At 35.2% G+C, this 25,982-nt stretch overlaps 2 protein-coding genes across 2 annotated transcripts in view; both read left to right on the forward strand.

The window, feature by feature from the left end:
* gukh (NHS actin remodeling regulator GUK-holder) overlaps nucleotides 1–8,688 on the forward strand; it is a 31,409-nt gene extending 22,721 nt beyond the window's left edge. Inside the window, exons 8-10 of the mRNA XM_017911821.1 lie at nucleotides 3,988–4,618; nucleotides 5,477–5,960; nucleotides 7,451–8,688. Coding sequence (XP_017767310.1) covers nucleotides 3,988–4,618; nucleotides 5,477–5,960; nucleotides 7,451–8,308 — 1,973 coding nt within the window. The 3' untranslated portion in view covers nucleotides 8,309–8,688. The remainder of the gene's footprint in view (nucleotides 1–3,987; nucleotides 4,619–5,476; nucleotides 5,961–7,450) is intronic.
* A 4,326-nt stretch (nucleotides 8,689–13,014) lies between these two features.
* On the forward strand, nucleotides 13,015–25,779 carry LOC108555919 (aminopeptidase N). The gene is made up of 10 exons (XM_017911804.1): nucleotides 13,015–13,535; nucleotides 13,628–13,786; nucleotides 14,597–15,228; nucleotides 15,857–15,938; nucleotides 20,031–20,685; nucleotides 22,685–22,872; nucleotides 24,581–24,748; nucleotides 25,179–25,325; nucleotides 25,430–25,505; nucleotides 25,627–25,779. Exons 1-10 carry the CDS (start codon nucleotides 13,015–13,017, stop codon nucleotides 25,777–25,779), a joined length of 2,781 nt encoding a protein of 926 aa, XP_017767293.1.
* The last annotated feature ends 203 nt before the right edge of the window (nucleotides 25,780–25,982 follow it).

The following is a 25,982-nucleotide window of genomic DNA, read 5'->3' on the forward strand; positions in this document are numbered from 1 at the left end:
TGCCCTCTTACATGCTCTTCGTTCTTTTTTTTGCCATTTTTTTTTTCTTTTTGCAAGTCATAGCGTATTTAGTTACACGAACTTGCACGTGCATAATAGATTCGTTCACTCGAAGAGTGTAGAATCGCTCAGCTCTGCGAGTATTATCGTGTGTCATGTACGTGCACGGAAACAGTACGAGAATGATCGAAGAGAGAATTATAATAAAACTCTGTACACGATAAACGAGTGAACGACCGCTCTTTTTATCGTTTTTCTTGTTTCTTCTCTGCCTGTGGAGACAGCAGAGAGCCAAGGCATTCGCTGGATCGGTAACAGCGAAGGAACGACGAAGAATCGCTAACTGCAGATTTTATTCGCGAAACACACGAAATTGTATCGCGTTCGTTTTATCTCTCTCTCTCGGAACTTCATTTAATCCCGATCGTTTTGCGTCAGAGTTTTGCCTGATGCTTAGCGTCGCGATCGTTCGTGACACATGAAATGTCATCGTTGTAATGTAGCTACACCAAAACGTGTTATACGCTTCCGTTAATACTTAATCGTGTCACCAGCGTTCGCCGTGAATTATCCACGGCGTAATAGCGATGTAAAGTTAGAGGAAAAGAGCAGAAAAAGAAAAGTTGTAGCAAACGAGTTCGGGTTTCGGCATGTGGTGAAGACGTAAGTGTGCCCCGACTAGCCGTATCGCATGTTAGCCGATGCGTGCTCGCCCCTCGTTGTAAGTAGCGTTCAGCACTAACATTCTAGTGACTAACTTCGGATACAGGACTCCGTCGTTGCGATGGTCTTTCTTTCCGCCATTAAGCGTGCACCATTTGCCAATAAAGCAAAAATAGAGTACCCTCGAGATCTTATACGAGGTATAAAATGTCTCCTCTATCTTTAGGAGTGTATTGTACCTAACTCTGATGACGAAAATGTCATTGAACTCTTGAATTTATTTTCCTCGAATAAATTATTTAAGGCGACTTCGATCTAGCTTGAACAACGCGATAGCCTGTAGTTGTCATAGGATTATTCTCGGGATAAAATTTGGGTAACTTATAAATATTTGCTGCACATCTATACGTTTACTATAGTTTCACGATCAGACTTTTCGCAATGATAAAAAGTAGGAAACAGGTTCAATATAGATATATAAAATGAAATTAGAGGATCGAGATCGAGATCTAACGACTTGTGTATATTTAGGTTGCACTGTCATATCGATCATGCTGATGTGTTACTCAGCGGTAGATTCCGACGAAGAAAATTTTCATCTCTATTTTTAGATGGTACAATACACTCTTAAAGTTAAGTGCAACATTTTGGAAACGTGGTATGGATACTTGAAATACGATTACCACTCGAGTGTATACACTTTAATTAATTTAGAATTCCAGTTCAGTGTCATCATTTTAATCAATTCGATGAAACAACACCTTACTAAATACCACATTTTTTCATGTTTCTCTCGCTGCAGCAAGAATTAATCAGCTTGCGACTAATATTTAGACTACTTACAACCTGGGTAGGGGAGCATGCAACACTTTGTACCGTATATGTACATACGTATGTGTTACTAGTGTTTAAGGCTCATCTCTTACTTGTGTGCACTTGTATGTTCATAAATTGTGTATATTTCTTTCCTCTTTTTTTGTACTCGATCGATAACGGACAGCGCATCTTGCCATTCGAATGTACATACCGACGAACTATGTCGTTAAACCTTTACGAAGAATGTATGTGAATAGATGTCATTTTTTGTGGAAATCACGGCTGCATTTTGTTATTTGTTCTTTTTTTGCTCACTTGTTTCACCTGTATCGTATCATGTATCGTTCAACCCTCATTGTAAATACTACAGTTCGTCCAAAATCGATTGGTTGCTCAAGGCTATTTCCCCTACTACCAACGTGCACACATGTATATATTCTTCTATATTTTTCCGTAATTTTACGTGTTTCGACCGAATAAATGGAGCCAATTTTATAATAATTCGTATTTTGTATTCCATTCCGTATTTTTTATTTACATAGTAACAAGTGAGATTCGAATTTATAAATAATATGGATTTTATTTCGCATGATAATTTTCTATCTTTTAAGATTTCAATTTTGGTTGCAAAATTAAATTAAATTCAAGTCGATGACCGAAATTTCACTTGGTTAACGTCAAGAGGAATAGAAATACCTTCGTCGTAAAAGATAGGAGGGAAAATTATTAAATTATATATGCAGAGGTTCATACATTACTAGCCTTGAACGACTACTTATTTTTGGACAGACTCTAGCCATTGTTCAACTCCGACCTGTCCCGATACCTATCTATCTGTCTTTTCTCTTTTTTTTTGTTCACTTCCCGATTCTTTGTTCGCACTCGTGCACATTAGTCTGTGTACATATGCATACTAGTTTTAGAGAAAAAATATGCACCTCACACGCGTGTGGCAACCCTCGCTAGTAGCTCACGTACATGTCGTAGTACCATAGTTCATGTTATGGTGAGTACATTTTGTTTTTAACTTCATCAGAGAGCACGCGAGTCCGTTATGGAATGATGATTATCATCGGCCGAGTGGTGCGTTCGATTTAACGAAATATCGCAATTTCTTTTCCCAACGCGTCGATCGCGATTCGAGAAATCGCAAAGCTGCATTCCATGCCGGACTCGAGTGATTAATCGATGAGCTGTAGTATTCTCTTGCTTTTGTTGCATGCTTGCATTTGCAAATGTCTTTGTGTCGTGCTTGCTTTGCTTTCACTTCACTGACGACTATGCCACTAATAAATTATTTCCTGTTCCGATTTCGAATCGTTTAACGAATTACTTGAAAACAAATTCAAACATCGTTTGCATCGATGATATCGAGAGCATAGCGTTGGTATGACGATGTAAGAGTCGAATAACAAACAAAATAGTTTCCTGCACTAAAACGGAACTAGTCGGTGATATCTCTCACAGTAGCAATTGTTCGCGTACATTTACAAATAAATAATATATATAATCTTCGCGGTGCAGTGCCCCTGGGGTTATTGTAACGATACTCGGCACCGGCAAATTACACTCGAGTCGGGGTAAGGGAAATTCTCATTACCCTCTCGAACAGAATATTTCTGTGTTACTGAAGTAGCGATACTCTGAGAGCGAATGAAATAGGGCATCAGTCAGACCTATCTCGATCCTCGGTCATCGGTCGTTTATATACGTGGATGAGTCATCCTATAACGAAACTACGCAAATTTTCCGACTTTCCAATGGATTCTTCGTGAATATTATTACAAATTGATGGATGAGATTATTTTTCAGTGAAAATGAACCTATTATATAATAATATACGCCCTCTTTTTACACGGTGAGAGCATACTGTGCAAAGGAAAATCATATGAAAAGGATCATACAAATACAGAAATTAACAGAGACACAGAGAACTTGCTTTAAGGGATGCACAATATACAGAAACTAACGTAAAATATAAAAATACTTTTACTAAAGCACTTTATCTAATGTATTATTATTCGAATTTTATTGAGGGATTAGGTTAGTAATCCGAATGAGATCGTGTTTGCATTTAATTTCAACGTGGAAGCTTCATCCATTCGTTAAAGATATTCTTATCGGAGTATAGTGAAAAATTGGAAAAGAATTGTTATTTTCGTTAGAGGGTGACTCACTGTTTGTCCTTATTTTAAATTCTCCGCTATTCGGGCGCCAGTCTGGCAAATAAGGGAGCTCGCTCTCACGATGGTGACATGACGAGGATACAGCGAGGATGAGAATGGCAGTATCGAAACGTTACAATAACCCAGAGAACACCGTACTCGGTACCAAACAAGCGAATGTCTAACAATTAAGAGAAACGATCGATTTACGTTTACAAAGCTTGAGAACGATCTTCTTAGAATCTGCCAAACCTCTCGATTCAATAGTTAGATGATAGAAAGTAATTTAGCCGAGAGTGGAATTGCGCAGGGACAAGAGTGATTATTAATCGTTTTGTTTCAGACAATACACTGTTGGCTATAGACTCGGTGCCTCCTCATGGACTAGTTCAACCACCGCCTTATATATCGCCTCCTAACCCCGAGGAGTGTCAAAAGGAGAAGATCCAAGAGATCTTGAAGGATCCATCCTCGCCCCAGAAGATCCAGGGTGAGAAGCAACAGAGCTATGGACGACAAGCAGTCCCGAAGATTTACTCTCACGATCCACGTCAGAGCCTCTGCGATGGTAACAACAAGCTTTTCGAAGAGACCAAAGTGTCGGGATGCGACGATCTGCAGCGCGTCTGCGATCAACGTCAGATCGTGTACATGCGAAATGCGAGGAACCAGCAGTACTATGTTCCCGGGAAAGACGCGAACCAACAGTTCTACACGTTGCCATCGAGAAGGCCACAGAGAGATGTCGAGCCACCTCGCAGCGTCACGCCGGACATCACGAGGGGTCTTGGTCGTGGTTCGTTGAGTACGATGCACGTGCTAGCTAGGCATGGCCAGAAGGCGATGATGGAACAGGATTCGAATCGCTATGGCTCTCACGTGGAATTGAATAAGAGGAATTCGGAGAGCACTGAAACGGAGAACAGGCTGATTCAAAGTCAAGAGCAGCAATCGATTGTGGATATTAGAAACAGGTGGGTAATCGGATGAATAGGTTTCGACGATTGGTATGGGAAGCATGATGAGTAAACAGCTTAACTTCTGGCTCGAGATCTTTGTATTCTATGGAATGATAAGAAAAAGGACTAGAGAAATATTTAATCGATGTAGCGATTTGTTTGATCGATTTCGCGATTAGTTTCGATGATACGAAGTACTTCTTCATTTGGAACTTTATCTGCTACGTTACGTTCATCGCGTTTATGTTAGTTATCTTGGCTTTGTTAATTAAGTATTTTGATTTCGGTTTTTAGTTATTTTGTGATCTCATTTTGATAGTTTTGCGTATCTCTACGTGTTTAATTTGATAAGACACGTCAAAGAAAATGCATACTGGCAGAATGGAATTTTCAGTAGTATGATAATGTCTCGGTATATATATATATTTTTTCTAAAATAATTCTTAAATTTCTTTTTGAAGGACAGCAAAATTTTTTCACGCGATATCATTCAAAGAAGAATAACACGACATATGCTAAATTGGAGATATTGTGGCATGTCAAATTTATCACTTGTATCTACCTTAATTATACGATATCTTTACATGCGTTATTCAAATTTCAAAACATCGAATGGAGTTCAGTTTCGTTATTTCTCATCATTCACGCATTCTCCTATAATTTTCCGTAACAGCAAATTTCAATTAAGTTCCATCAACTCTACATATATCGACAAATCAACCCCTAATCATCCCCTATCCCCTAAATCAACCCTACATTTCACCGTTCAACATAAGCAAACAGCTCGTCGATGCTCCTAGTAAACCGACCAAAGAGCGTCAAGGTACTAGAAGGAACTCGTTCTAAACGCGAATCTTCGTTTTCTTCACCCAGATTCCCAACACCATTAGGGCTGACAGCGCTTGGATATCGATTCTTCGCGTCCTCGCCTGTTCGTGATCCCGTTACGAAGTCTTCTAGTGCTGATGCGTTAAAGTACAATCCAATTTCCCCGATCGGGCACGGCTACGGTAATAGTTTCAAGTCGTCCACGCCGACCGGACGTAGTATGCCAACTGTTGCCGAACGTTTGGTACTCACCGCCAACAACAACTGCTCGTCGATGCCGAACTCCGGAAGAAGCACCCCCGTCCAAAGCTCGTCCGGCAGAAGTACACCGACGAACCTGATACTTTCACCGACCAAGAGCACAATGTCCAACGAGGAGCTATTCGCCGCAATTCACAAATCGAAGAAAAGACTGAACATTAAGGATGACAACGAGAATCTCTCTCCCTACGGATCGACCAATTCGTTAGTGAAGATGACACCTGGGAACAGGAACAGTTGGAGTTCCGAACCGCAGAAATCTCCGACGGTATGTACAAGAATAAGGGGTTGTTTGTATAATTCCTAACATAGCACCGAGGACTAAGTTTGAGCCAAGTTCCATTGCATTCGATAGTAACTTGTACTGTGAATTTGGATGTTATTAACGCTACTGTTGCCAGTCTACAATTAGTAATACGAGAATACACAGATAATAATAGTTGTAGTAATGCTACTAAGGTAAATAACTATATATAATCTGGTTTTTATCTAAATAAGAGTCAACGTTAATTTCAGGAACTATGAAGATTAAATATATTAAACGAGTCATTTTGCTTCTTTCGGCACTTTTAATGGTGACTATGGTGACGATTAGATAGCCTGTGATCGATTGGTTACGAGGATTGAATTGTAATTAACCTGAAAATCGAGTATTAACACTTTTTCGCTCGAAAACACGCTAGAATCTGCCAATCGTTTTTCAGTGACCTGTTTTGGTCATCGCTAAAATTATGGCACATATAGAATTTTTTACAATGAAGCGATATTCTACTTTTGATTTATAGGTATCATTCGGACATAAAAGAAAGAACACGAGAAGCGTAAATAAATGAAAAGTTTTATATTTCCAATCGTAGGAGACAGGTGAAATGTCAATAACGTCATCCTAAATCCTTGAATTTCACTTTTTAATACAAAAGTCTATAAACAAACGATAACTTATCATAGCTATACTAGTTTAAGCTTCCTTACATTTCTGTCATAATCTACAACGTGACTGTTGTACACGTATCCGAATTGTTATTTGCATTACTATTAAAAGTGGAAAAGGAATTTCATGCGGAAGCTGATTGAATTTGAATGAAGAAACCTTGATATTTGAAGTATTTCTTAAATTGCACGACGAACGATTTGTGAAAAATAAACATTTTTATTAATTACCGAGTGACTATAAGAAAATCACACTTTTCTGAAATGTGATTGTAATGTGAGTGTAGCCAGTTATCGACGTGATTTAATTTCATTGTTTTCACGTTACGAATGAAAGATATCATCCGAACTTGACATTTGCCACCAATGTTCATAAAGATACCCGATAAATTATTGCTTGAACACACGTTTCATACATATTGTTGAAGACGTCTTAAAATACATGATAAATTAACAATAATAAAAATCTATAACCGTATTGAAAAAAAAAAGAAAACAAGGAAAATAGATGGAAAATGAATCTTACCACTGAGGTACCTATAAATAATAATTCAAAAAGATATGTAAATATTGTATTCGGTACCTTGTATTGAATCCAACTACCTCTTCACGCGCATATGTTTAAATCAAATATACTTTATGTGCGATATTTAAACTAATCGGTTTGCAACAATCACATCTGGAAACTTGCAATTTTGACACATTTTTCATAAACTACCAAAGTATAGGCCACACTTGTTACCGAACAGTACGTGTTACGATTACCATTACCAGATTCCTACTTTGTTTCTGACATAAACAAATCGATAACACGTTTCCTCATTTTAGGTAACACAGAACGCCCAACCAGCATCACCTGCCACTTCACGGTTGGACTTTAAACGGTTACTCCTTCAGCAGAGCGTGAAAACCGGACCAACAAGACTCTCAGCAGCGGAGCAATTGAAGCTATCGCGACAACAATGCCAGCAGCAGCAGTCGTCGCCGACAATCCAACAGACGACTTCGTTAGCCAAAGTCCTTAGCCCTCGTTCCGTCTGGAGGTTTCAAACGCCTCGTACGGACGTGCTATCGTCCACTATAATCGAGGACACGGCGGCCGAGGAGAAGGCCATGAAACCTTCCCCTGAGAACACTTCCCCCGTGTCGAGACTGAACGTCAGACGGCAACTGGATCTTTGTAGCGATCTGCCCGAAAACTTGCGACTGGTCGATTCCGTCAGCGAGGAATCCATCGCCTGTAACTTGATTACCGACAGATTGCCGTTGAACAACGAAATGGAGACGGGATCTTCCATTAGAAACAACCCGACGCAGGAAACCCTCGAGAGCAACAATAATCACACGGCTAGTTCTTCCGTTCCAAATACGCTGCCGTCCGTTTCGAACGCTTCAGACGCTAATTCACAGAACAAGACGACCAATTCCGCGACGATCCCGTATCAAGCGAACTGCTCGCAGCTCACTCCTTCGTGCCAACAAGCGATAAGCGCTTTCGAGTCGAGGAGGATCAGCAATCAGCTGGCTAGAGCGCAGTTCCTGGCTGGCACGTCGACCACCGCCAGCCAGGGGCACAGCACTTATGCGAAGAAGATGTTCCGCGCGAGGTCAGAGTCCCCGCAGAATCCAGCGATACAGAACGTCGCACGTAGCCCTAGCGTCCCGACGCTGGAAACTGCTCTGTGATCGCGACACGCGCCTTGCGTGCTTGTGTAGCATGTGTGAGCTATTTAGAACCAGATTGTCCGTTGTTTCTTCGAGTTAACCATAGAACTGCCGATCTGTTCAGCTAAGTATAGTATATAGGGATGGTAACGAATACATATACAGAAAGGAATATGTATATACGATTATGCAGTAATGCTCGGTTAAATTGTAATGGAACATGCTCTCACCACTAGGTGTCTCTCGCTAGGCAAAACTTGATACGGTTAAGAAGAACAGAGAGAAAGAAAAGGAGACAGATATAGTATAAGGGTATGCTGTTAGTGAAAATATGCAGTAGAAAATATTTTCCAATGCATTGCTAGTATTCCTTTGACTAAAACGAATCCAAGCATCACGTAGACCGGACTATTTTGTCATGACATTACGTATCATATGGCTGTCTATATTAAGGTAATTGTTATAACTAAAGTTAGTCTAATCTATGTCGTGTTTGTACTCGTTTTAATCGGAAGAATCTCAACGATGCATTGGTATCACTTTTATAAGGATAACGTAGGAATTAGGAAAAATAAAATTTTTCTAGTAGCGATGTTTCCATTGAAACCTCAAATATTTATCGTCGCTACTGACATAATGTATCTCTCTTGCTTCGTTTCTTCATATTTCTTCTTCTTCTTTATTCTAGCAGTGTTCGAGTCAATTTCTAGGCAAAATACTGGGTACTCTGCTGGGTTTCGATAAAATGTAATAAAATGTAATGCTGGATTTTTTACGATTTAACCGAGCATCATTGTACATAGAGGTGGTAATAACTATATATATGGAAAGGAATATGTATATATGATCATATTTCTTTTCGAAGGACGTTACTTTTGTCAGAAGCAGCTTCAAAAATATGTTATTAAGCACTTGTAAAAATAAAATATTCGGAACCAGTTCTTTTTTTTAAACTGGTTTGGTAAATGTTAGTCGTACTTTTCGAATGTACTATCGATTTCGATAAATATGGGAATTATATTGGTAGTAGATCATAATTCTTCGTGTAGGATATTAGTATCGCTTTTGATACTCTAAACGAAGTGTTAAACAGTTCTGTCGTATTTTGATCTTTTCTTTTTTCGAGAAGACGATTCTTTTATATCTGGTTCCCAATAACTCACGTTTAACGAAGATTCTCCTACGAGTATCATTCAAAGCTATGACTGAACACGTAGAAATAATTGAACTTAATATTAGGTCTGTGCAAAAGTTCATTCGTTTCTCTGAACAGAAATTTCGAGTAATGATGAAAGGAAATATTTATTTTTCAACGAAATGTTTTCATTTCCTGTGTACCGTGTCGTTTGGCTGTCTAGACTATGTAATATTGACATTGACAGATATTTTTGAGATTCATCACTCCTCTATTTGTAATCCATTGAACGGTGAACAAAGGAACTTTAACATTGACCTAATGCAATAGGTGATCGATCACTCCGAATTTGATTAGAAAAAGCATTCGTTCGACGAATTAGCAGGGGACAATAATTTATTGCAACGTATTAATACGATGTCGGAGTTAAATTAGTATTATACAGTATTGGATTGCTTCATTGATACGAAAGCAGCAAGTAGAAATATTGGAAGTTGATCAGTTGGATGGAATCGGCGATGAAAATGCTGTCGATTTGTATCGCTGAAATTCACTTACACTATTAACGAATATAACTGAAGCCGAAGACTTTCGTAAGATTTATACTCCTATGATCTACTTTATTCACATATACAACGCGAATTCGCTGAAAGCAATAAGTCGCAATGCAAATAATCCTTTGGATAATTTAGATAGCGATATAAATATATACATATATCTATTTTATGCCTTGTCGACTGTATCGAAGAGGACTTAATGGAGGGAAACCGATGACTATTATATAAATGACTATGATAAACGTTTGTACATGAAGAAAATATTTAAGAAGAATAATTTTTATTCCTCATATTCTTGCATTTTACCACTACACTCTATCGACACTTATCATCGACACACTCATTCTTCTTCTTTCTTCTCTCGAATGAACAACGTGTATCATAAAACTTACCGTTCATTTTCCTTTGATCTATTTAAAAGGAAACGCATTACTGAAAGTTTATAATCACTGCTCGACCACTTAATAGAATTTATTTCTAACATATTAATTTATTCTTCGCATACACGATATCGAGATCCTGAACGTATACACGTAGTGGGATTCTGTATATAGCACACGATATTTGTAATTACAATGAACGCATTCTGCTTTGAAAAAAGGAAAAAAAAAATCAATCGCTTGCTTGTCTAGTCGGAGTAGTTTGTTATTCAAAATTCCGAAGGATCTTCGGATTTCTTTTTTCTATTGTTCGCAATCGCGAGAACGAGCGTGTAGAAATCGTATTATAGCGAGTCGGCATGTAACAGAAATTAAGCTTTACGAATTATCGGGTGGTGAATAGTAATATATTCAAAGAGGATTAACGCGTAGATTTACGACAGAGTTGCCTTAATTAAATTATTGTGAGCTATGCCTCGATGCTCGGTTAGAGCATTCGCAAAATTTGTGAATGATGACGTTAGATTTTAAGCTGAACGTGTTTTGTACTTTGCTCAGAATAAAAAAACAGAAACATACTTTGCTGAAATACAATTGCCTATGAACCTTGATTTTCCATTGAAATCCTTCCAGAGTGTAACTATAGGATAATTATACCGTAAAAATGTTGAATCGTACACTGATTTTTCATAAAATGCTTGATTCGATTCAAAATAATTTGTCCTTGAAAATTTTTAGCCGCGTTGACTTTCGTTTTAATGAACTTTAAAATCCTAACTCTAGCTCCATCTCGACTAAATAACTGTTTAAAAATTAACAAATTGTAAATAATTCCATAAACCCTTAATGAAATTACTTGATAATAGTTCTTTGCGTTATCATTGAAAGTAGAGATTTCTAAATCAATTTGAACAACTTTCAAGTCTACATAGTAGAGAGTATAAGTGCAGATTATATTAGATACACACAGTGTTATAGTAATATTAATCTCGAAATCATTTATGCCAAATTTCCATTAGTCTATGTATAAGAATTTAGTTAGGAACTTAATTATTAAAAGAAATTATTAAATCTTTTCCTTCTAGCTTTTTACCTTGCCACTAATTATCTACATGGAGAATGCAAAAAGAATAGTAATTTTTCTCAAATTTCTATTTAATTATTTTAGCAATACAATACCAAGGTTCCTTATCATTGACATCAAAAATTATAAATAAAAAAATTGATATTTAATGATAAAAGAAATTCGATTTCAATTTAATTTTATCTTCTTCCATTTTATATTTAATTCTCGGATGTAAAAGACTGAATATTCTTAAATTAAACTAGTATTTCAATTAAATAGTTTACTATTTTTGAAAGAAAGTAGCTACATAAGAAACGGATAAGTGGATTTTTTATTGCCACCTTTGCCTGTATAAAGTAATGTAGTTCCAATTCATTATACTGATCGATATCATGATATTATCAATGGAAAATAATAAGAGGTTATTACAGATAACCACGTATGACAAACAGAGGCATATACAATCGCGTTTTTATAAGATTAATAAAGGAGTTTTTATAAAAAATTTTATCAACGTTATCGATACTTATAGCAATTTTATATAATTGTTTCCACGTTTCAAATACCGTATTTCACGATGTATTTGAAAAATATATTTCTTAATATGCACATTACCTTATCTTCAAACATTTACTGACTCATATGGAATTTCTTCTCACAATTTTATCTTTACATAGATATTTAATTTTCAAAGACACCTATGCAGACTTATTTTTATTTCTAAAAACTTAAGTTTCGAAGCTGTAAACTCTTATCAAACACATTTTGTAAATTTTTCCAATATTTTTCAGCTTATCTAAAACAACATAATCAAAATGTTGCATCTATGATTCATCTTTTTTCTAATTTTTTCAACAGAGAAATAGATCATAAATTCGTCATAAATCATTGATAATTGATAAAGCAAGATAAATTATCTTAATTGAAATATGCTGCAGCTATTAGAGAATAGATCATAAATTCGTCATAAATCATTGATAATTGATAAAGCAAGATAAATTATCTTAATTGGAATAGCTTCATCGAGATAATGGCCACGAGGATAATTATATAACTATAGTAAGACTCTGTCTCCAGAGCAATAACTCAATTTGGATTTGAGAAGTATTACCAAATGCGATTTACAACGCCAATGACTCAGACCAGCCTTTGAAGAAATATTACCACGAAATGAGTTCCTAAGAAATATAGAAAACTCCGTATGAGAACTCCACAGCAAATCAGTTTCTTTGTTTTTGCTAAACCATCACTAACTTTTCGTCAAGACTATCATAAGAAAATACACTGACGGATGTTAAACTTTCAAAATTAAGCACGATGTAGCAAAGAATCCTAATTTCACTCATCGATGATGTCCTTTCTCTTCTTCGACAAGTAGGTTAGGACGATATGGAATATACGATTGAGAGAAGAGTACCTCCGCTATCATAAGCCGCAACACCTGGAACCGAAGATAAACGCGTATGCTTTGGGTTCAGTGATTCGTGCTAAACGCTACACGAAAGTTGTTTGTCATTTTATGGAAACGCGATGTATTGAAAAAGTGAAAATTATCCAATCTATCAAAAGTTGACATCCATAACCGCAGTATGAAGTGTATACTACGACTTCGTATTCTTCTATGCTTAGCTACCGCGTTTGGGTCGGTGACATCGTTCAGCGTGTGCCCTCATAATCTATTAGACAAGGATGTATCTGGAAGTAGTACTGACTACTTGTCGTACAGACTTCCGAAAGAAGTTATTCCAATAAAGTACTCTCTTTACTTAGACAATGACATGAGAAACTTCACGTATTTCGGATCGGTATCGATATACCTGAAAGTTGTCGAAACAACGGACACCGTTGTAGTGCACAGCGATGGTTTACGTATTCTAGAGGAAGAAGTGGACCTCTATCGCGTGAAAACCGTAAACGAATTGCAAATTCCTTACATTCGTGAACCAATTATGTGCCAAGTTTATGATCCCGAGAGGCAATTTTATGTCATAAAGACTGAGAAGGAATTGGAGCCTAACGAATACGTGTTATCGATCAAGTTTTTGGGTGAAATACGAGATGACGTGTTTGGATTTTACAGGAGCTTCTATGTCGAAAACGGCGAGAAAAAGTATACTCATCGTTCGATGTTTAAATTCTGCAGTAATAAAGATACTCGTTTTACATAGTTCTGACAGCAATGAACCTTTCTGAACTTTTCAGGTGGATGGCGGTCACCCAATTTTCTCCAACGTATGCACGCCGAGCGTTCCCCTGCATGGACGAGCCGCATTTGAAAGCAGTTTTCCAGCTGAGCATTAGAAGCAGTGTTTACAATCTGACAGTTACAAGTAATACCAAGGCTGTATATAGGACACCGTGGTATGATGTACTATGTTTTATAGAGGGTGATTCGCTCATTAGTAAACTCAAAAGCAATACTGTCTACCTAGAAGTACCGATATTTAACGGGTACCTAAACATAGCGAGCATAGATAATAGCATCCTTAGTGATATTATCTCAATATGAGTCCACGTTAACTCCTTTAAAAGTAGCTATATATTTTTAGCAATTGCTACAAGGAAAATTCTGAGACCAGTCTTTTCGGCCGGGTTGGTAGTTCTAGCGTTAACACGTTAAATGCCTCGCTGGTCCCTAGGGCCGAAGCTAGACTTACCATTCAGGCCTCGCCGGTCCGTACGGCCCGGAAGGGCCCACATGACAGCTAGCTGTGACATGAACGGGATGGCACGTAAAACACCGCGAAATATCGCAGCAAGGGTCCTGTGTCTTTACAGAGTAATCCCACGAACGTGTACAGTAACTATATTTCTATATGTATACGTGTGGGCTGCAAAGTTTCGATTGTAGAGATTTTCCGAATAGGCAGCACGTTAGCTTTCAGTCCACTGATGAGCGAATCATCCTGTATAGGAATTCTCATAATCGAATAGTGTTTCATTTTAATTATCCATATTAAATATTATACGTATTCAATGAATCGATATCCATTCCACCTGAATTTCTATCTCATTAATAGGATTGTCCTTTAAATCTAGTCGAATCTATTTACAAAGAATAAAGAATTCTAAAGTGTTGAAGGGAAATTGTACAGAGCGTTCGATTTAAATTGATTTAAAACAAAATAAGATGGCACAAATAATATTTTCATCCGATGTGTTTAAAAACAGGAATGAATATTGTTTCGAAGAGACGCCAAGAATGTCTACCTATCTGCTAGGTTGGGCTATACACGAATTCGTTCCCGACCAGCTGATAAACTCCTCAGGGATGTTTCAAATGTGGACCAGGAGATCCATGAACCATCGCGGATCAATTGCATTGGACGAGGGTCAATCTATATTCGCTTTCCTGAACAATTGGGTTGCGATGTGCAACCCTATTTCAAAGATGGACCAGGTTGCCGTACCCGACTTCAATTTTCACGCGATGGAAAATTGGGGCATGATCACGTACAGGGAGTCCGTGGTACTCTACGAGTCTGGTCTGACACCCACGAAGTACATGATCGATGGATTCACCACTATGGCTCACGAGTATGCTCATACCTGGTTTGGAAATCTTGTCACGCCTATGTTCTGGAACGTTGCGTGGTTAAAAGAGGGATTCGCCTCGTACTTTCAATACTTTGCCGTGTCCATGGTGCATCCAACGTGGAGAATGATGGACAAATTCGTGGTGGACATGCTGCAATCAGCGATGCTCTTGGACTCTGCGGATCATAACAGGGTTATGAATGGTCGAAACGTGGGTAGTCCTAGCAGCATCATGGCGGTGCTAGATTTTGTTTCGTACAAAAAAGGTTCGTTTATTGGGATTTGTGTCGAATGATTGCGTAGAAAAATCAGTATCCTAGCGAATATAGCTTTGCAATACGTAGTCAGATATATCGTTTAGTCATAATACTATTAAGATGAAAGTATAAAATACTGTTTAAAAAAATGAAGGTGATCTCGACTTTTTATCGAAGAAAGAGAATGTTTTTGAAATGTTTTATTGTAATTTTTAACCGATCAAAAATCGATCAATCTTTATTCAAAACATTTTCGTCAGGTTAGTGATAGCGTTTGAAAAATATAGTGGAACACCCTGTACAGGGGTCCGAATATAAGCTATATCGTTTCGAACATGTATTCAATACATGTTTGATGAAATGTACTGGACATTACAGATATTTTCAGAAATAGAAATTTGTTAGATTTATATTTAAAAATCGGTGAAATCGGAAAATTTTCTTTAGGTATTTACATTCTTAAAAATATCTTAGCGACTTCTTGTCTCTTATATCAGTATGTTAGGCAAAAATAAGGGATATACTGTGAGATAAAACAACATTAACACGTAATCAATTAATTACGGAATGAAGTATGTCCTCATAAATCCTCAATTACCTTCATTCAATGACCGAAGAATCGATTGATACGTTTCAGGTGCATCTGTGATCCGTATGCTCTCCCACGTGATCGGTGAATCAGCTTTTCATAAAGGTCTACAAGACTACGTGACATATATGTAAGTATTGCGAAAACGAAAGCGTTTTTGGTCGTTATTAATTAGTAAAATTTTTGTTAATTAAAGATTTTTATCTTCGAGATATTTTTGATAAACTATATAGGATGATACGCGTAATACGCAAAGTACAAATAAGATTTCTGATAACTCGAATATCATTTTTTATTATTTATTCTTTGTTATTTAATTTTTATGGCTTTTTCCACAGCTTTTGATATTTTGAATATATAGTTGATTTATTGCTCACTTTTTGTTTATTTCGGTAATAATTCATTACTACGTCCGTTTCTTTCTTCTTTTCCTTTTCTAGATTAGCTAAAATAATTAGGTCAGCTCCTTAATAATATATAAGCTTTGAATTGCCGATTACTTTGAAATAAGTAATAAATAAAGTTTTTTGTGGTTTATAAGTGGCAGTTAGAGTAGCTATACGCTTTTAAAATCTGCTTCTCAAGGAAATGTTATCTTATCGCTTTAAGAAGCTAATTGAAGCTCTTACATGTTTCATAACGAAAAATATAAAAGATATAATGCTGCCAATGGTATTACGAGCACGTTTTTGTTCAATTAGTATGATACCGTATTATATGATGTACCTACATATATAAAATATCCAAGAGTCGCTAAGAAAGCTATTTAACAAGAATTATGAATTGATTTTATAATTAAAAATCATAAATAATAATTCAAGAACGCGAAATAAAATTTATTCGTCTCAGACTTCGTTTTCGGGAATATCCAATTTAAAGAGTCGTTATACAAAGTGTATGCAGTAAATAAGGACAATTGCATTCTCTTTTAAACTGAACTATGTATTTTTTTCACATAGATCGATTCTTTGGAACACTTTATTTAAAAAAATCTAGATATCGTGTATTTTCTCATCAACGCATACGTATCTTTGTGTTTATTTGCAACTGTGCGTCATGAAATATTCGTAGTATCTTATCCTATTTGTAGGGATATACTAGGTGTTTAAAATTTTGTTTATTAAACAAAAATAGAAAACGGAAATATTACTTGAACTTATAAAGAGAGTGGGAGTCCTTCGTGTCACCGATTTAGTTGAAACTTTGCAGCTTATAGATATCGTCATGCAGTTTAAGAAAATATATCATTATAGCCGCAACCACTCGATAGTTTTTGAGATATTCGCGATTAAAGTTTTATTACTTCTTTAATTATATATTTATTTCAAATATCTTGCAAGTTAAACTGTAGCGTAACAGGGACGATCGAGAATTGATATATTGGAGGACCGGGGTTCGATTCACGTTCCATAGTTTTTGATAGTTTTTCCAATATATTTTTTATTTTGTATACATTTCTCGCCTATGAAAATATTGTAACTACACAATTATAAATAAAATTTCTTAATAAATAAATTTATTCTTTACGCTTTCTTATGTCAGTATATATTGTGGTATCGCAGGATGTGTGGGTCGAGCGTATTATCTGGTGTGCGTGCGGAAGAACGAATGACCGTGCGCTAGGATCGTGTGGACGGGATGTTTATGAATGTATCGGATGAAAGTGAAGAGTGTCTCTAGGAATGCGTTTGAGTGTTTGGGCTACGTGACCCGCTGAGGGTAAGATTGCAAGGAGTACGTGGGAAAGTGTGATTGGGAAAGAGAGAATAGGTATGAAAGAGGATAGAGTGTATGGTTTTAAACAGGGACGCAAGGGCGTGAAGCCCTTGGTAGGTAGTATATTGGAGTATGCAGTAGGCAGTTCGTAGTAGAGTTGTTAGAAGAGAGTTGTGAAGAAAGTAGTTGTTAGTCGTCTAGTTGTGTTTTAGTTGTAAGAGTTGTAATTGTGTTGTAATCTTAAGTTGTAGTAGTAATAGTAGTAGTAGTTGTTATAAATTCGTAGCCAAATCGCCACCGCACAGAGTTAATTTAATCCATTATTATTTGTTATTTAATAAATAGAAACTATATTATTTTACCAACCACCCATGTCTCTACAATATTAATTACCAAATAATAAGAATATTATAAATGAAAAATACTCTTCTGTAGCAATCTTATTTACCACAGAAAATACAAAACCTATCGCTCATATAAGTAATAATTATTAAATTAAACATCCTATAAGAATGTTGCCTATAATTCCAACTTTGCTGTGCAGCTATAAATGTTCATGAATTAATTACAAAAACTTGGAAGTTTATTAATTTTCTACTGTCAAATTGATTTCTAGTATTTCGTTCGAATAAAAATTTTACCGCCTGCGATCAGCGCCATCTATGATTTGGGCTCAAAAATCAAGAAAGTAATAGGAATATAGAATAGGCGAGGAGGTCGTCGAAGAGTTCGTCACGTGACAGACAAGGACAGAGAGGGGATAGAAAAGGATAGAATGGCTCCGGTAGTGAAAAATTATTAATTACTCAATATCCGTAAACAATTTGTGAACTTTTATAATTTCAATGCAAAGCTGGAACTTCAGGCTGCATTCCTATATAATTTTTGTAAAGAATTTAGCTCTAAATTGTTAGTTATTAATTTTTGTTTTATGGCGTCTGTGATTTCGTAACGGCGACCATCACGATCTTCCGAGAAAATATTTAATACTAAACGAAACTAGGAGCAAAATGTGATCAAAAGTTATATGAGAAGATTCGCAAGAACATTGTCTTTATAATGAGTGCATAAAGTTTCATAAATTAATTGCGTAAAGGATAGTAATTAATGAAAAATCAATGGCGTCTTCGACAATCTTCGACAACAATTCAAACACTGCGCAGAATAATTATTAATAATTAATTAATTAGGGACAAATTTATATCGAAAAATATATTTGAAAGTTCTTGAAGGATCTGGCTTTACGATGCAATTATAAAAGTTCATAAATTAATTACAGAAATTGAGTAATTTATTAATTTTTCACTGCCGGAGCCCTTCTATCCTTTTCTATCCCCTCTCTGTCCTTGTCTACCACGTGACCAGCTCTTCGACGACCTCCTCTCCTATTCTATATTCCTATTACTTTCTGAGCTTCGGGTCCAAAATCATAGATGGCGCAGGTGGTACAATTTTTCATTTTAATAGACGATAAAAACTTAACATCTTAATAAATCAATTTGTCAGTAGAAACTCAATGAATTTCCAAGTTTCTATAATTAATTCATGAACATTTATAGCTACCCAGCAAAGTTGGAATTATAGGCAACATTCTTATGGTATGTTTAATTTAATAATTAATACTTACATGAAGCGATAGGTTTTGTATTTCTTGTATCTAATGATTATTTGTATTTTCGTTTTCTTTTTGTAATAAATAAAATTGCTGTAGAAAAATGTTTTTCTTGCATAATATTCTTATTATTTTGTAAGAAATATATATTAGTATAAGAAAGAGTAAAAAATGAATTTTTTTGTTAAGAAATTTTATTTCTAAATGTGTATTTACAATGTTTTCATAGGCGAAAAATGAATACAAAATAAAAAGTATATTCAAAAAACTAAGGACAAGTTAATTTAAAACATATTGGAAATAAATATGTAATTAAGGAAGTAATAAAACTTTAATCGCAAATATCTCAAAAACTAATGAATAGTTGTGGTTTTAATGATATATTTTCTAAAACTGCAGGACGATATCTACAAACTTGCAAAGTTTCGACTAAATCGGTGACCCGAAAAACTTGCATTCTCCTTGTTAGGCTAATAAATGCTTCATTAAGGAATTGTAACAAATATACTAGTAATTTATTGGATACAATGTTTAAATAAGCATTATTTCGAACAATGAATAGGTTCAGATTCGTCGATTCCAACTGCATCCATACCTACACCAAATTCCGAAAGAAAATTAATACAAAAATTTCATAGTGCATTCTATTCGAATAATCTATTCAACAAAATCCTAATTTATTATTTCCTACCTTTGTCACAACTTTTCTTTACAAATTATTCATAATCTTTTATTATAGATTTCCATAAAATTGGTATATAATATAATATATAATATATTACTCATGAAATATACACAATTTCATGGAAAGAATTGTGAGTAATATAATAATAGCTCTCCTATACTGCCATTCGTATCAATTATTTATTACTCGAATCATTTTTTGCAAACCAGGTCATACCAAGCAGCTACTCCATCGGACCTGTACAAACACTTGCAACATTCCATTAATCAATCGAGTGAAATACAAAGCGACATATCGATTGAAGAATTCATGGAGACCTGGACAAATCAGTCGGGATATCCTCTAGTGACCGTCACACGAAATTACGAAACGCAAACACTCACACTATTCCAAGAACGATTTCGCTGGGATCAGGATCAGTCGGTATCTGGGTGGTGGATACCATTGAGTTTCACCACGGAAGAACTCGCAAATTTTTCCAATACGTCACCGTCATTCTGGTTAAAGCCAGAAGACGAAGGCTTGACACTTCCTTTCCATGTACCATCTGACGATTGGCTCATTTTTAACCTTCAACATGCTGGATATTATCGAGTGAATTACGACCAGGAAAATTGGTTAATGCTTACCTATTATCTCAACTCGAAACATTTCCAGAAAATACATAGAGCGAATAGAGCTGCCCTCGTGGACGATGCCTTCAACCTAGCCAGGGCTGGCTACGTGAATTACTCGATTCCGTTCGATCTTTGCAGTTACTTGGTCCAAGAACTTGACTACGAACCATGGGTTGCCGCTGTAAACAGTATCAGGTTTCTGAACACGATGTTGAACATCGATCTTAAGGTCCAACGAGCCTTCCAGGTAAGTCAGTGTAAAAAGAAAGTTTGTAATAATTAGGATAATAATTAAGATAGTTTGTAACATGTTAAGACATGAAGCACATGTTAACTTCGATAGAAAGTATGCAATATCTCAAGTACATTCCAAGAATACTTTATTTTAGATAAACTAGCATTTGAAAACGCTTACCTATTCACGAGGTCGTTTATATATAATATGTATCTGGCTAGAAAATAGGAAGATTTGCAACTTTTCAGGCTAATCTAATTTGTTTTAGACAGAATTACTTTTTGCTTAGAAAAAGAGTTTAACTGCTTGACTGTCTGAAATAATGATATAACAGATAACATATAATAAAGAATGAAATAGCATTGTACATTGACATTAGTACTATCGGTATATGTACAATATGTATTTAAATATAATATACATAGATATTAATAATTAGTGGAATAATGAAAATAAATAAGTTTATATAATTACTTATTAATTGATTATAGCTATTATATCTATTATACGTTATAGATTATATTATAGCTATTTTAAATAAATTATAGCTATTATATCAGAAGAAATTCGTAGAGGCAGTAACTGCAAGAGCAAAATCTCTGAAACAAGTTGTTTCAAGCACTTTGGTAATTCTAGAGTTAATTATACTTGGAGTAGAGTCTTAATTAGACTTCATTATACCTAGAGTAGAGTACATCCTGTAGGACGTTTGTAAGAGATGTGACATTAAGTAAACATAAATAAATTAAGAGACAAAGAAGACAGGTAATTTGTTTAAACATTTGAGTGGAAATAGTAATTCCCTTTTTTGCTTTGCTGTAATTACAATGTACAGTAATTACTATATTAAATGCAGAATAATTAAATATTACGTTAAATATTAAATAGTATATTCAGTCGATTCAACTTCTTTTAGATAGACATGTATTTTAAAAATTAGTATTTTTAAATATTAAAGTAATATTAAGTATATCTTATAAATCATTTGAAAAAGTAGAAATCGTACATTACAACATTTCGAATATCTTCTCTCATATACCTGTGTATTGAACTAACACATAACACGAGTATTTCGCAAACTTGGCCTTTTATGGTAATGGATTGCCGCATATATCGCGTTAACATTTTCAAGAAATGTGATTAAGAGTTTTCGATAACCTGTGAAGTAGTACATGTGACTCGTTAATGACTTCGTGAACCTTGATATGTACCTCTTCCTCTGATGTATCTATTGCCTTATCGATGTAAGCTAACGATATCACAAAATTATATATTTTCTAAGAACTTCGATTTATTATTTGTTATAATTAATTGTTAAATCTTATCAGTATCTCAGGATCCGCCATTCATGCTATTCTGCAGCGTTTTGATCGTATTCAAAGTATATGGAGCATTTCAGAAATGTATATTTTCCTTTATTTCAAGAGGCATATATTTTGATAACTCCGAGCTAAATGCGTAAGTGTATATGTACTCGGTAGATTTCCGAAAACGATTTAATCTCGGAAACGAAGCCTCGTTCAAACAGCATTCTTCATTTTTGATTCATACCTTTACGACGAATGGAACTCGTTTCGCAATATCGATTCATTTCTCAAATTAATCTTTTAGTAATTTTATAGGTACTATACACACGGCAGGCCAAACGTGACACGTGTAATTACGTGTCGTTTCACGAATTTCTAAGGGTATTTACTTCGAAAAATGCAGATGCTCGAAAATTGATTTTTCTTAAGTTATTCGGTATTCGTAATTTCTTCAACATGTCGATACTTCTGGGTATTGAGTTTCTTTTTCCAAGAATGCAAGCAATTGAATATATTCCGTCGAGTAATGCCAATGACTTCGAATATTCAAATTGAAACACGCAAACGTATCATGGTGCAATTGAAAACTTGTTATCGTTTAATATCTTTATAAAAATAACATAATGAGATTTTCAAATGAGGGAATATCATTCAAATAATTATAATTAGCTCGATAATTAGAATAATTCGTAATTTTGATGCAGGAATATGTTGATCGTTTGTTGCGAAACATGTACGAGCAACTGAATTTCACCGAATCTAGAAACGAAGATATTACTACGAAATTACACAGAGAGTTAATCTTATCGACTTCCTGTTTAATACGCAGCGCGGATTGCTTGAACATTTCCAAAACTTTATTTAAAAATTGGATGACTCAGCCTGATATAACGTATGCAAAATTTTACTTTATTATCGTTACGAAATACACGACCATCTTGGATTATTTTCCTAGTAAAAGAAATGTCGTTGCAATAAAATTTGTGTGATATCAAGAAGCAAATGTTCAATTTCGCCTACACTTGTATATCATTTATGCAGCTGTTTAGTAAGTCGTAAGTTAAATATTTATTTTCAAATTGCAACGATAGTTGGCCATCTTCATCCCGGAAACTGACATATTCGTCTCGATGTTAGAGCTGAGAATGATTAAAATAATTCGTAAATTAGAGTTAGCGTGCATACACATATATATCTAACAATTCGAGATAATTAAATTCCTAGAAATATTTCTGATATTTCCAAGTCCGTAATCTAGAATAGCCTACCTTTGTATCTATCATCACTGACAAACTAACATGATCATACTAGCAAAACACTTCGGCAGTTACACTAAGTCTCCTAAGTACTCGTGTGCTCTTCATCGTCAGCTAAAATTTCGATACCCTTTGTTTTTCAAATTCGTCAATGAATTATTTCACTAAAAATATATTAAAATATATATAAATCATTTATATATAAGAAGACCGCTGCACGTGAAGATTCGAGCGGTATTTTTTGAACGTTGACTTATAATACTTGTTTCTGGACATCAAGATCTCGTTATCTTATCGTGAATGGAATTAAACTGGTTTCAATTATTGAGGGGTTAAAGAACAAATGGCCAACGAAAATCGATAAAGCTGAATCTCGTTGTATCGATTGTATATTACTTATGACTTCTCATATGCATAATTGTGTCGCTTCGTGATTCATTATGAAGGACAAAATCGTAAATTTCCCGCCTGCTTATGTATTTCGTACAATTAGACGAATGCCGGGACAGATGGCAATCTTATACTAAGAATCACTTATGATTCATAACATCTGATTGGTCAATGGAATGACGAATCGATTTTCTATATAATACATTGCATAAGTTTTGTATCGAAAATCATGCAACCAACATAACGGAATTTTTGACGAATAATTATGTGCAATATTTTCAATAAAATATTACAATTCGAGGAACTGTTCGTTTTGAATTGCAGCTCTGATACGATTAATTAAATGTAGGGTTATTTTTTTTATCTGATCACTGTTCACTAGTTTGTATTCTTTTTGGAGTATTAATGCTTGTCATATGTATTTTTATAATAATTCATTATTGTTGAAATATAGTTTCGTACTAATATTCGATATAATATACGATATTATATTACTGTGATGTTATGCACAATCGTATAGCATGTAACGTATAATAAATATAGGAAAATTTATTTTCCATTTAATAATGTAATCGTATATTTTGATAACACCCTCGATTGTAAGAATATATTGTTATATGCATATATTCGTTATTATACGTTTCTTTTCAATGATAATATCCCTATATAATTTTTTCATTTATCATGCTTTCATATATTATTTATATACACAATCACGAAATTTTACATATCTCCATAGAAACACTAAATAAATATCTATATATTTTCTAATATTGTAAAGTAAAATTAACTAACGAGTTATTGGCGCTCTTGATATCATGCAAATATTATTAAAACCTAATTTTGCAACATTATCCAGCGAAATATTATTTTATAATTATTGCATTGATAGTTACCTATCTTTCCTCGTAACTTTGCTCCACGACAAGTATAATTTATTTTACAAATTGGCAGAATACCACGGGATGTCAAGAGCTTTGTTTATTGCGAGGGAATACGTGATGGAAACGAAGAAGATTGGTACCGAGTGTTAGCTAAATTCCAAATTACTGATCTGCAAACCGAGCAAGAACTATTACTGCAAGGTCTTGGGTGCACACGAAACGCTAGTCTGATTAAAAGGTAAACTATTACATTTATATATTCATAAATACATATTATAAACCAATACATATCCGAACAGACGACAAATCAATCAATGTTCCTCGTATTCTCGATATTTTCTCTGATTTCACCTCAATCTCCAAGTTCATTCCCCTTCTTCCAAATGGCACGATAATACCAGTCTATACCTCATTGCGAAGCTAACAAGATGAAATTGAAAATAATATAAACGGAGTTGGAAATCAAGGTGAAATAAGATTTTAAATAAGATTTTCATTCTAAAACAAACGCCAGGAGCTATAGAACCAGGATCGCATAATATTCAGCTATTGGTCGAACCTAATTAAAAATTTAACGAGATCAGTATCGATGCGTATTACCGTCCGCAACCTCTTCAAACGAGATCACTTATCTTTAATCAATCTTTAACCTGAAATATTTTCCACAGGTATCTCGAACTATCTATATCGGATGAGCAGAATGTCCATAAACAACAGAGGATGATGATAGTGAATGCTATTCTAGATGGAAACGCGGGGAATTTGGATCACGTTATGAAGTTCGTTCACTCGAACTTGAAGAGTATCATCGACCTGTACGTACGATTCACGAATTCCATGCGTATGGTTTGATCTCGATTACCTCGAATAGCCGTTGATCGTTGATTCCCTCGCGCTATATGTAAATTTCCGTTTACAGAAGAGGACACGATTTCCTAGGGAAAGTGATCACCGCGATAGGCAAAGCTGTGACAAGGGAGAAGCAAGCGAGAAAGGTATTACTCATATCTATTTTCGGCGTAGATACATCGCAACCTTGATCATTTGCAAATACATGCTCGAGATATGACACACAACTGTTATTTGTTTCGCGTAATTCGAGTAATTCTGTTGTAGCTGCGAACACTCGTTGAGGAGCACACCGAAGAGCTAGGGCCAGCGTTGGATGCAGCTGAACAGGCACTGTCGGTGGCTTTAGGAAACGTGGAGTGGATTAACAAATACGTACCCAGTATAGCTAATTACTTCGAGCAACATGAAATATTATAATAAGCATAAAGTATCATAACGAAGAATAATTGTAACGTGACTTTTTTAATTTAATCAAAGAACTTGGAGTATGGATCGTTTGTGAGAGAGACTAATCTGGTTGTGGAATCGAATAAAGATTTATACGTTTCTACCGATTACCTGGAATGTTTCAAATAAATCACATTAAAAGTGAGGAAATTCAATAAAATAGAATTTATTAA

This window comes from Eufriesea mexicana, unplaced genomic scaffold (genome assembly GCF_001483705.2).
Source record: "Eufriesea mexicana isolate 0111107269 unplaced genomic scaffold, ASM148370v2 scaffold337, whole genome shotgun sequence".
NCBI classification, from domain to species: domain Eukaryota; kingdom Metazoa; phylum Arthropoda; class Insecta; order Hymenoptera; family Apidae; genus Eufriesea; species Eufriesea mexicana.

Excerpts from the sequence above, each read along its gene's own strand:
- LOC108555919 (XM_017911804.1), top strand. The coding sequence starts at position 13,015 with ATGAAGTGTATACTACGACTTCGTATTCTTCTATGCTTAGCTACCGCG. Across the intron at positions 13,536-13,627 it reads GTCGAAAACGGCGAGAAAAA|GTGGATGGCGGTCACCCAAT; the intron begins GTATACTCATCG and ends TGAACTTTTCAG. Across the intron at positions 15,939-20,030 it reads CAAGACTACGTGACATATAT|GTCATACCAAGCAGCTACTC; the intron begins GTAAGTATTGCG and ends TTTGCAAACCAG.